This window comes from Macaca nemestrina, chromosome 15 (genome assembly GCF_043159975.1).
Source record: "Macaca nemestrina isolate mMacNem1 chromosome 15, mMacNem.hap1, whole genome shotgun sequence".
NCBI lineage: Eukaryota > Metazoa > Chordata > Mammalia > Primates > Cercopithecidae > Macaca > Macaca nemestrina.
The window spans coordinates 110,416,846-110,428,851 of NC_092139.1; the positions used below are offsets into that span (position 1 = coordinate 110,416,846).

At 56.4% G+C, this 12,006-nt stretch overlaps 1 protein-coding gene across 2 annotated transcripts in view; it reads right to left on the minus strand.

Annotated features, from left to right (window-relative positions):
- Positions 1 to 6,874: 6,874 nt before the first annotated feature.
- Positions 6,875 to 12,006, minus strand: part of LOC105464338 (alpha 1,4-galactosyltransferase (P1PK blood group)) — a 29,366-nt gene continuing 24,234 nt past the window's right edge. The window contains exons 2-3 of one of the 2 annotated variants that reach the window (XM_011712147.2): positions 10,385 to 10,525; positions 6,875 to 8,732 (exon numbers count right to left, since the gene is read on the minus strand). In XM_011712147.2, the coding sequence (XP_011710449.2) occupies positions 7,625 to 8,686 (1,062 nt within the window). In that variant the 5' untranslated portion in view covers positions 8,687 to 8,732; positions 10,385 to 10,525 and the 3' untranslated portion in view covers positions 6,875 to 7,624. Of the gene's footprint in view, positions 8,733 to 9,882; positions 10,526 to 12,006 lie in introns of both variants that reach the window. The other variant, XM_011712143.2, reaches the window with a different exon arrangement.

Here is a 12,006-nt window from a genome sequence, read left to right on the forward strand (position 1 = left end):
TCCGCCTCCTGGGTTTAGGCGATTCTCCTGCCTCAGCCTCCCAAGTAGCTGGGATTACAGCCACCTGCCAACATGCCCAGCTAATTTTTTTTTTTTTTTTTTTTTTTTTTGAGGCGGAATCTTGCTCTGTCACCCAGGCTGGAGTGCAGTGGTGTGGTCTCAGCTCACTGCAACCTCCACTCCTGGGTTCAAGCAAGTCTCTGCCTCAGCCTCCCGAGTAGCTGGGATTACAGGCCTCGCCACCACACCCTGCTACTTTTTGTATTTTTGGTAGAGACAGGGTTTGACCATGTTGGCCAGGCTGGGCAGCCCCTGCTGTTGGGGGCACTGAGACTTTTTTTTTTTTTTTGAGATGGAGTCTCGCACTGTTGCCCAGGCTGGTGTGTGCAGTGATGTGATCTGTTACTGCAACTTCTGCCTCCTGGGTTCAAGCAATTCTCCTGCCTCGGCCTCCTGAGTAGCTGGGATTACAGGCACCTGCCACCATGCCCGGCTAATTTTTGTATTTCTAGGAGAGATAGAGTTTCACCATGTTGGCCAGGCTGGTCTTGAACTCCTGGCCTCAAGTAATCCACCTGCCTTGGCCTCCCAAAGTGCTGGGGCTACAGGTGTGAGCCACTGCACCTGGAGTCCCTGAGGTCTTTAGGGCAACATCAGAGGGGTCTGAGTGGCCAGGAGAAGGCCTGGGGTTTGTGCAGGTCCCTCAGCCTCTGGGGACGTGAGTTTCTCATTTATTCACCCCTCAGTAAGCAGGCGTGTCCTATCCAACCCTGGACTGGGTTGGGGCCAAGAGGGAACCCCACCCTGGGCTCCAGGAGGAGTACGTGGTCTCATGGCAGAGACAAATGGGGTCTCCTATACCACAGGAAAGGACAGCAAGGCCAGAGAAGAAAAAGCTCCCTCAGCCCACAGAGCACAGATAGACCCAAGCCCCTGCTCCTAGGCCCAGCTGTGCCTGCACGGTGCAGTTGGCCCGCATCTGTCCCAGATCTCCTTGAACTCTGGCCTGGTCTCTGCTCTGAGGATATGGACGGGGCTGGCAGAGACCTGGCAGAGCCTTCGTCATCCGCTCCCCCAGGGCCCCTGTAAGGCCTCCCTGATCCCTGCCAGACCCTTCTATAAACAGGTGGTTGTGGCCACTTGCTTCCTTTGTCCCAGGCCAGGGTGCCTGGCGCTGCTGACATAGGGGGCTCTGAGGGCCCCAGCTTTTGGTTCTCTTTCCTGAGGCCCCATGTCAGCAGCAGCTCCAGAACTTCTCCCTGCTACCCTGCTCACTCCGTGGACACTGCTGGCTCTGGTCCTCTCCCCATCTCCCCTAGCCCTCCTCCAGGACCCACTCTCTGGGGGGAAGGCAGCCCCTAGAATGGGTGCTCATGCCCCGTATTCAGCTCCCTCGCCCAGAACAAGCCCTCCTTCCTATGGCAGCACTTCCCATTGCCTTAAGGTCAGCTCCTCAATCTGGGTCCCCGGGAGCCACATCTCGGGGGGGCCCCTCGCATTCAGACTCAGCTGAGTGTCTCATCTGCTCATCCTCCCATCTCTCCAGCCACTTGGCCAGAAGCCAGGCTGCACCCTAGATCCCCAACATTCAGCCCTGTTCCCTGGCCCAAGTACCTCTCCAACCGCCCCCTCCTTCACCCTCACGGCCTCTGTCTTGTTGTTCATGTAAATGTTCTTGAAGTCCACAAACCCTAAGTCTAAAATCGGTGAATTTTCAGCAAATTACACACCACTTAACCAGCACCAGATCAAGAAACAATAACCAGCCCAGGTGTAGTAGCGCGTGCCTGTAATCTTAGCACTTTGGGAGGCCAAGGCAGGTGGATCCCTTGAGGCCAGGAATTTGAGACCAGCCCAGGCAACATGGCGAAATCCCGACTCTACAAATAAAGTTAAAAATTAGCTGGGCGGGTGTGGTGGTCCATGACTGTAGTCCCAGCTACTTGAGAGGCTGAGGTGGGAGGATCTCTTGAGCCCAGGAATTTGAGGCTGCAGAGAGCCATGATTGCACCACCACACCCCAGCCTGGGTGGTGGTGCAGTGGCACCATCTCGGCTTGCTGCTACCTCCACTTCCTGGGTTCAAGCAATTCTTGTGCCTCAGCCTCCCAAGTAGCTGGAATTACAGACACGCGCCACCATGCCCAGCTGATTTTTGTATTTTTAGTAGAGATGGAGTTTCACCATGTTTGCCAGGTTGGTCTTGAATTCCTGACCTTAAGTGATCTGCCCGCCTTGGCCTCCCAAAGTGCTGGGATTACAGGCGTGAGCCACCGTGCCTGGCTTCAGCCCAGCCTGTTAATGCAACTGCTGTAAATGAGCCAGGATCCAGCTGGCCAGAAATAAGAGTAGCATCCTAGAGAACACAGGGGCAGTGAGGACGGGCACAGGTAGGGCAGAGGTAACAGGAGAAAGGCCAGAAGGTGCCCACTACCACCACACCACCCAGCCAGGTGAGGACCCCAGCCTCTGCCCATCATGGTGCTGTGCTCTTGCACCTCTGGGATGGGAGCAACAGGCCTAAGTCCCGAAGATCCTCTGACCCTCCCTCCTGGCCTCCAACCCCTGGCCAGAGTTGTATGTCTCCTCTTTTGCAAAGAGATGGGTGGTGCCCCCTCCCAGCATGGTTGTAATGATCAAATGAGCCAGCCCAGCCCAGCCCCTGGCACAGACCACGTTCTCTACGACACAGAGTGGTGTTATTATCACACCTCCACTTTCCACGCGGAGAAACAGAGGCTCAGCAAGTAGGTGGTGGTGCTGGGATTTGAACCCAGACCTTCACTGTTCTGTGCGCACGGTAGGAAGGAGGCTGGCTGGGGAGCCAGGAAGGGGTCCAGTGCCTGCCTCGAGTGGCAGCTGCCATTCTTCACCTCCCTGTGCCAACAGCCACAGACCAGAGTCTAATGTCCCCTTCCGAGCCCCCACAGCTACCAGAGGAGTCTGGCCCCTGCCCTCTGCCTTGGGGGATTCCAGAGAGACCTTGCACTTCGCTCTGCCCCTGCCTAACAGAGCTGGCTGTCGCCTGAGGCCCTGGTTCCTCAGGCTGCCCCCGCCTCAGGAGCAGGAGCCAGAACAGTTGTTGGGCAACTGAGTTCTGGGAAAGGAGGGAGGGGTGCTCGCTCTGGCGGAAACCTGCTCTGGGGAAATGTAATCAGATCCTCAGAGCAGCGGTTTGTTCCTGGTTTGTTTCTAGTGGGTGTGTTCACAGACGTTTTTGGCCAGGACTGAGAAAGATGTGGACCCATCCTTTACTGGGGGCGGGGGGCACTGCATGGCCTGGGGCTGGCATCCTGTCGGTTATTTACGAATCTTCCCAGCGGGCCAGGCACAGGCAAGCAGGGAGTCGTTTCCCCAGCAGCTCTAGGGAAGGAAAATAATTCCGCCTGGCTGGCGTATCAATATTCAACTTCTTGTTTAAATATTAAATTGTAATGTCCTCCATCTGAGCGCCTAACAGAGATCGGGGATGAGTGAGCCCTGTGTTCCTGGAAGTCTGGTTTCATGGTTCACTTGTTCCTAATTCTCTGCTTGTTCTGACTTGGATCAGCCCAGTGCAAGGCGTGCTCGGAATTCCGCTGTGAGTTTGGGGGTCAGGGTGGGACCAGGCTTCAGGCCCTGACCACAGGCCCTGGACTCAGGTGTGATCTGTGCTGCGGTGGGGGGTGTGGGGTCGGGGGAAGAAGCATCCCCTTCCAGGGTGGATGCAGCAGCAGCAGCAGCAGGAAACCAGGGGGAGGTGAGATGTGGTCTTGGAGGGAGACACACCTCCCAGCTGTAGTCACCGCCAAAAATCAGGCCCTGGCCCCACCAACTTCCAAGGAGAGAAGCGAGACCAGGCCAGGTGCAGTGGCTCATGCCTATAATGCCAGCACTTTGGGAGGCCAAGGTAGGCAGATCACCTGAGGTCAGGAGTTCAAGACCAGCCTGGCCAACATGGTGAAATCCCATCTCTACAAAAATATAAAAATTAGATCAGGCGCAGTGGCTCATGCCTATAATCCCAGAACTATGGGAGGCCAAGGCGGGCAGATCACCTGAGGTCGGGAGTTTGAGATCAGCCTGACTGACCAACATGGAGAAACCCTGTCTCTACTAAAAATACAAAATTAGCTGGGTGTAGTGACACACACCTATAATCCCAGCTACTCGGGAGGCTGGGGCAGAAGAATCGCTTGAACCCGGGAGGCAGAGGTTTCGGTGAGCTGAGATCACGCCATTGCACTCCAGCCTGGGCGACAAGAGTCAAACTCCACCTCAAAAAAAAAAAAAAAAAAAAGAGATTGTTTCTGTCTCGCATTACAATCCCAAGGTGAGGGCTCCAAGGCTACTGGGGCCACTCTGCCACCCCCAAAATGTGCCCTGCAAAACCTTTGCTCCAGTTGCTGCCACGCGCCAGCCAGTGGGAAGCAGGGAAGAGTGCCCAAAGCAGATGCCTTTAAGATCATACATGAGTTGCAGGCATCACTCCTGCTCACATCCCATTGGCCTGGACTTAGTCACATGGCCACAGCCAGCTGCCAAGAGGTGATATGTCTGCCTAGAACTCAGTGTGTTCTATTACTGAGGACCACAGGAAGAAAAGACTCTCGAGGACAGTAGATAGCATCTAACACACGAGACAAGGAGTTAGGATAGGGCGCCTCCAAGGCTGGTTAACTCAGCAGCTCCTTGAGGTCTTCACATCTTCAAGGATGCAGTGTGGTGACTTTTGATCTCAGACTTGTCCCCTCATGGCCCCAAAATGGCTGCCATTGCTTGGAGCATTACACCCTTATGCCAAACGCAGAAAAGAAATGCTGCTTTCTTGCCTATGGAAATTTTCTCAGAGCCCCCTTTTCCAGCTGACTTGCCCTCTCATTGGCCAGAATAGCATTACATGCCCATTTCCACTCCAATTACTAGGAAGGGACTGGAATGACTAGGACTGGCTTAGACCAAAGGAGATTCACTCCCAGGCCTAGAGAGGGCCCACTTCCTCTACAGGCCTGAGTTACCTGAGGGTCGAAGAAAATTGGGGTTTCCTTAGCCAGAAAGAAGGGGGAGGAGAATGGCCATGGAATAGGAGTCAACAGCATCCTCCCCAGGAACTGGCACTTCCTACCCACCTCTCTGCCCTAAGCAGACATTTATGCACATAATTTCCTTTTTTTTTTTTTTGAGACGGAGTCTCGCTCTGTTGCCCAGGCTGAGTGCAGTGGTGCGATCTCGGCTCACTGCAAGCTCCGCCTCCCGGGTTCACGCCATTCTCCTGCCTCAGCCTCCCAAGTAGCTGGGACTACAGGAGCCCACCACCTCACCCGGCTAGTGTTTTGTAATTTTTAGTAGAGACGGGGTTTCACTGTGTTCGCCAGGATGGTCTCGATCTCCTGACCTCGTGATCCACCCATCTCGGCCTCCCAAAGTGCTGGGATTACAGGCTTGAGCCACCGCGCCCGGCCCCTTTTTTTTGAGATGAAATCTCGGTCTGTCATCCAGGCTGGAGTGCAGTGGTGTGATTTCAGCTCACGGCAACCTCCGCCTCCCGAGTTCAAGCAATTCTGCCTCTGCCTCCTGAGTAGCTGGGACTATAGGCGCCCCCCATCACGCCTGGCTAGTTTGTGTATTTTTAGTAGAGATGGGGTTTCACCATATTGGTCAGACTGGTCTTGAACTCCTGACCTTATGATCTGCCCGCCTTGGTCTCCCAAAGTGCTGGGGTTACAGGCATGAGCCACCACGCCAGGCCTTTTTTTTTTTGAGATGGAGTCTTGCTCTTGTCACCCAGGCTGAAGCACAGCGGTGCGATCTCAGCTCACTACAACTTTTGCTTCCCAGGTTCAAACGTTTATCCTGCCTCAGCCTCCCAAGTAGCTGGGATTACAGGCGCCCACCACCATGCCTGGCTAATTTTTGTATTTTTAGTAGAGACAGGGTTTCACCATATTGGCCAGGCTGAACTTGAACTCCTGACCTCATGCTGGCACCGAGTAGGCACTCACTGTATAATGGTCAAATGACTAAACAATGCTGGACTCTAAAAGGTCATCTCGTTTGTTCACATACGTATATAGTTAGTATATGATTTGTATTATTTAAGTAAAACCTGCTCATTTGAAATGCTGCTGTGGCTGGAGAAATCACTGACTTAACAACCCTTTGTATTTATCAAAAACAAAACTTGGGCCAGGTGCAGTGGCTCACCCGAGGTCAGGAGTTCAAGAAAAAAAAGAAAGAAAGAAAACAACACATAATCTGCTCTTGAATACCCCTAAAGAGCCAGGAAGCTCACCTCCTTCCCATGCTGCCCGAGACGGTCTGTGGGCAGTAAACGGAGGCCAATGAATGCCTCCCCCTTCAGCTGCCAAACAGCAGCCCGCTGGGCCCCAGTGCTCCTGGCAGCACCCCCAGTCCTGGTGGGGAGCTCTCCTCCAGCCTGGTGGGAACGCCTAGGCAGCTTCCACAATGTGAACCAGCTGGGGTCTTGCCCTGTGGGGATCAGATATTCCTATGGCCCAGTCCTGGAGCCGCCCACACAGTACTTCAGGACCCTCCCGGGATTTCAGCTGGGCATCCAGGTGGAGGCCAGAGGAACCCCACAGGCCCTCACAGCTCCCTCAATGGACCCCTCCCTGGATGGGTGGTGGGCTCCTCAGACCCAACCTCGGGTGTTTGTGAGCCTTGAAAAAGGAAGAGGGAAAAACAAGCTCCCCTCGTTCCCCGCTCCATCACCAGGGACGCCGGGGCTAGGAGCCAGGTCCCAGGCTCTCCGTGCCAGGCAGGTTGTGAGACCTCGGCGAAGCCACCACCTGTCCACCCAGTGGCTTCCCCATCAGAAGAATGGAGCGGAGGAGGCTGTGAGCCTGAACGCACTTCACCAATCACAAGGCCCGAGGTGACAGTGGTTCACTTTTATTCTATTGATTATTCTCCTGTTTATAATGGGGAGGGGGTTTCTTTAAAATGCTTCTCCTGAGCCTAAAGAGCCTCCCCACCCAGCCCCCGTCAGAGGGAAGGGGCAGAGCATACGCGCCCCCCTGGCATCTCTGGAGAGGAGGAAGGATGGGGTGGGCAGGAGGGGCTGCCCCTAAGGGGCTCCCCAGGCTGGCACTGCCAGGCCTCTGCCCACTCAGTCCCTGCTGGCCCCTCTGAAAGAGGAACCAAAACCAGAAAAGAGAGAAGCTACTCCACACCTGGTCCTTAGGGCTGGGTCTCCCCCATCGCTGCCGCTTTCCTACCAACAGCCTCCTCTCCTCTCTGGGAACCTCGTCCTTCCTTCCCCATCCCCTTAGCACCGGCCTCTGCCCTTGTGGGCACCTCTGCCCCAACTGTCTGGCTTCCTGTGCCACCCGAGGGGTGCCCTGAGGTTCATCCTTCCTGCCTGTTGTCTAGAAGGCCCGGGGCGCTCACTGAGCTCACTCCGCAGGCTCTGGCACCACGGGTCAGCCCTGCCTCAAGACAGGACACTGTCCTGGGGGTGTCCATAGCCTCCCACTGGACCTGCTCCCTCAGCTCCTCAACAGCCAGCCTAAGCCCAGTGGCAGCTCAGGCCTCCCTCTCCTGGGCCCCAATCTTGCCTCCCCAGGAAGGGTGGCCAAGTGCTCCCTCCATCAGGAGCGGGTCGGGAAGGTGGCCTCTCAGGCCTCTCACAAGTACATCTTCATGGCCTTGTGTGTCGTGGGGCAGTAGCGGGCATGGAGCTGGGCCAGCAGTGCCCTGGACGTGGCCTTGAACCGCGTGCCCTGGCTCTTCTTGTTCCACACGTGGACAGCATAGGTGGCATTGAACAGCTGTGGCAGCTCCTCGGGGTTGATGTCCTCAAAGTACTTCTTCCAGTCCTGCCAGGGGATGGGGTAGAAGGCCTCGGGGGGCAGGGTGGTGACGCCGCGGCAGGCGTGGCTCTCGGCCAGGCTGCGGATGGAGCACCACTTCTTGAAGACCCGCGTGAGCAGCTGCGGGCCCTGGTGACCCCAGATCCAGCCGTTGTAGTGGTCCACGAAGTCCCGCATGCACAGCGCCATGAACTCGTGCCTGCGCTCGAAGGCCAGGAAGGCGCCGTTGAGGACGTAGCGGGACTGGGTGCCCAGCATGTTGGTCAGGTTCCTCAGGTTCTTGAGAACAATGAAGTCGGTGTCCAGGTAGATGCCGCCGAACTTCCACATGAGTGCGATCCTGGAGGCGTCGGAGAGCACGGGGAGCAGGTACGGTTCCCAGCGCCCCTGCACAGCCGCGTACCAGTCGGCCAGGGGTGTGTCCCGGAACAGTTCCTGCAGGTCCAGCGGGAGCATCTGGACATTCGGGAAGCAGCTCAGAAGTGAGATGCCCAGGTGCCGGGGCAGGGAGGCGTTGCCACCTGGAAGCCCTTTCATCAGGACCAGCACGTGGGATTCGGGGTGAGTTCTGGCCGCCGACTCCACGGAGCACATGAACAGGAAGTTGGGGTTGGTCCGGTCTGAAGTCTCCAGGAAGAAGATGTTGCCCGGAGCAGGGCCGTGGGAGGGTAGGGCGGGGGGTGCCAAGGTGGGGCAGGGAATATCTGCTGGCAGGTTATACAGCTTCCCTTGCTCCTTGGGCTCTCCCACAACATGCCAGTAGATCATGATGGAGACGAAAAACGTGAACTTGAAGCCGATGATGAACAGGGTGCAGACCCGCTGCCTTGGGGCACCCCGCAGCAGCCGCAGCAGGAGGTCGGGGGGCTTGGACATGGTCTCCCCAGATCAGACCAGGAGCTTCCAGCAGGAACCGGCTGGTCTGCAAGAGATGAGCACCCCCATCAGGGAGGCCGTTGGCATTCCCGACCCACAGGGAAATGCTTCCTGTGAGCATCAGCCAGAGCCAAGGTTGGCTTCCAAGCCCATGGACTCCCGGGCCCACAGGGGTCAAGGCTTGAACCCCAGCCTGCTGGCTGCTCACCTACGAAATGGGAGCACAGTGGGCCATAGACTGGGGTCTGAGCAGGGTCCCTTCCACTCTCTGTGACACACCTGTAAGCTCCCCCAAGGACCAGGTCAGTGCCACCCATGGTGTGTAACCATTACAGGCCCAGGCCAGAGTCTGGTCCGCATAAGGACTGTCAGAAGTGATGGCTTCACCATGTGACACACAGGGCTCTGTTAGGATTGGCAGCCTGGGATTTGAGGCCCAGCTCATGCCCGCCTCAGCTCCATGAACCAGGCCTGGGGCTCATCCAAGGACAGGCCACTGAGGGGTCCTGAGGACGTTCAGCATGAGGCCTGGGGCTCTGGCAGGCCCGGGCACTGGCTTGCTAAAGGCTGGCCCGGCAGGTGCACTCACAGGGCACTCGTTCCAGGCACATGGGATGCCTACCGCATCGCATCCCAGAGCCCTTTGCTCCAGACACACGGGGGTCTCTTGGCCCCCTGGCTGCCCAGCCCAGACCCTGGGCTGTGCTTTTCATAGACACAGGTGGGAAAGAAACTGGGAGGTTGTGCCTTAGGCCACGATGCTGACTGGTACTACTGCCCTTAGACCTCTCTTTCTTGGTGATGTGCGCTTGGCCAGTGCAGGAACATGCCCAGGTACCTCGCAGGTGGTTGGGGGAGCAGCAGGCTTGGACCATGCTCCTGGGGAAAAGACTGTGTGAACACCTGGGAGGCATGAGACCCCAACTCTGCCTGAACCGGCTGTGTGACCTGGGGCAAGTTACGGAGCTCCCTGAGCCTGTCTTCCCACCGGCAGGACAGGACGCTGGAACCCACTAAAGGGAACATTCATTCGTTTATAATTCTGTAAATACTGGCTGTCCATCCTGTCCATACCGGGTGACTTTCTCAGCATCTCACACATAGGAACATGTGTGGCCCCTTATAACCACCCTATGGTGTGGCAATTACCACCCCTACCCCACAGATGAGGAAATTGAGGCATAGAAGTACAGTACCTTGTGCAGAGTCCCACAGCCAGCAGTGACAGTGCAGGGGTTAGGTCCCAGGCCACCTGGCCAGGGTCCCTGCTCTCATCACTGCACCACCCTGACTGGAAGAAGTGGTTAGCCAATGTACCTGATGTGTTGGAGGAACTTGGTGCATGCTGACCTGAACTGTATCGATGTTAACAGCCAGCGGGATCACCATTAACTCAGTGACTTCTATGCTCCGTGACAAACTCACACCCCCGCTGGCCCTCAGCAAGCCCAGGGGGCAGTTGCATCGTTTCTACTTTAGGTGCCAGGAAACCTGGGCACGAAGTCAAGGGACTGGGTGCAACCTGGTTGCTAAGGGGAACTGAGAGTCGGTCCCCTTCCAAGGATAGGCAGAAGGTGGGGTGGCAATCTCACACAGGCTGAGAGTGGTACTGGGAGCCTGGGGCTTCGTAACTTAGGCTGGGCCCTTCCCAGGGTAGAGAGCTGGGAACCTCAACGATGTCACTGGCTGGTAACTGACCAGCCTGGGCAGCCCATTGCAAAGAGGTGGGGATCCTGGCAGTCTGCAGGCCTCCGGGAGACACGCCCTGGCTCAGCAGCCGACCTTCTTTGCCAACACGAACACGGCCCTTCCACACACTTGCAGCGGCTGCAAATCCATCTGCAAAAGATGGCAAGAAGAGAGTGAGACAGGTCGCTGGCTCTCAGAGGCCTCGTCCCCCTGGCCACACAGGCAGGTCAGGCCTGGGGCTCATGTGTTCACTGATACATTCACTCGCTCCACCTCTCAGGGGACACTCAGGGAACAGGGGCAGGCCCTGCACTGGTACCTGGGAGAAGGGGAGAATCAGACACAGCCTTTCCCTGAAGGAGTTCTCAGTCTGGTGGGGGCACCATTTAGAAACAGACAAAGAAGCCAGGCGTGGTGGCTCACGCCTGTAATTCCAGCACTTTGGGAGGCCGAGGCAGGTGGATCACTTGAGATCAGGAGTTCAAGACCAGCCTGGCCAACGTGGTGCAACCTTGTCTCTTCTAAAAATACAAAAATTAGCCAGGTGTGGTGGTGCGCACCTGTAATCCCAGCTACTCAGGAGAATGAGGCAGGAGAATCACTTGAAAACCAGGGAGGCGGAGGTTGCAGTGAGCCGAGTTGCGCCACTGTACTCCAGCCTGGGTGACGGAGCCAGACTCTGTCTCCAAAAAAAAAAAAAAAAAAAAAAAAGGCTGGGCGCGGTGGCTCACACCTGTAATCCCAGCACTTTGGGAGGCTGGGGTGGGCAGATCATGAGGTCAGGAGATCGAGACCATCCTGGTGAACATGGTGAAACCCCGTCTCTACTGAAAATACAAAAAAAAAATTAGCCGGGCGTGCTGGTGGGCGCCTGTAGTCCCAGCTTCTAGGGAGGCTGAGGCAGGAGAATGGCGTTAACCCGGGAGACAGCGGAGCTTGCAGTGAGCAGAGATCGCACCACTGCACTCCAGCCTGGGCGACAGAGCGAGAATCCGTCTCAAAAAAAAAAAAAAAAAAAAAAAAGGGGGCCAGGCACAATGGCTCATGCCTGTAATCCCAGCACTTTGGGAGGCCAAGGCGGGTGGATCACTTGAGATGGGGAATTCGAGACCAGCCTGACCCACATGGAGAAGCCCTGTCTCTACTAAAAATACAAAATTAGCCTGGCGTGGTGGTGCATGCCTGTAATCCCAGCTACTCAGGAGGCTGAGGTAGGAGAACTGCTTGAACCCAGCAGGCGGAGGTTGCAGTGCACTGAAATCGCACCACTGCACTCCAGCCTGGATGACAAGAGCAAAACCCTGTCTCAAGCCGGGCGCGGTGGCTCAAGCCTGTAATCCCAGCACTTTGGGCGGCCGAGACCAGCGGATCACGAGGTCAGGAATTCGAGACCATCCTGGCTAACACGGTGAAACCCCGTCTCTACTAAAAAATACAAAAAAACCAGCCGGGCGAGGTGGCGGGCGCCTGCAGTCCCAGCTACTCGGGAGGCTGAGGCAAGAGAATGGCGTGAACCCGGGAGGCGGAGCTTGCAGTGAGCTGAGATCTGGCCACTGCACTCCAGCCTGGGCAAGAGAGTGAGACTCTGCCTCAAAAAAAAAAAAAAAAAAAAAAACTCCGTCTCAAAAAAA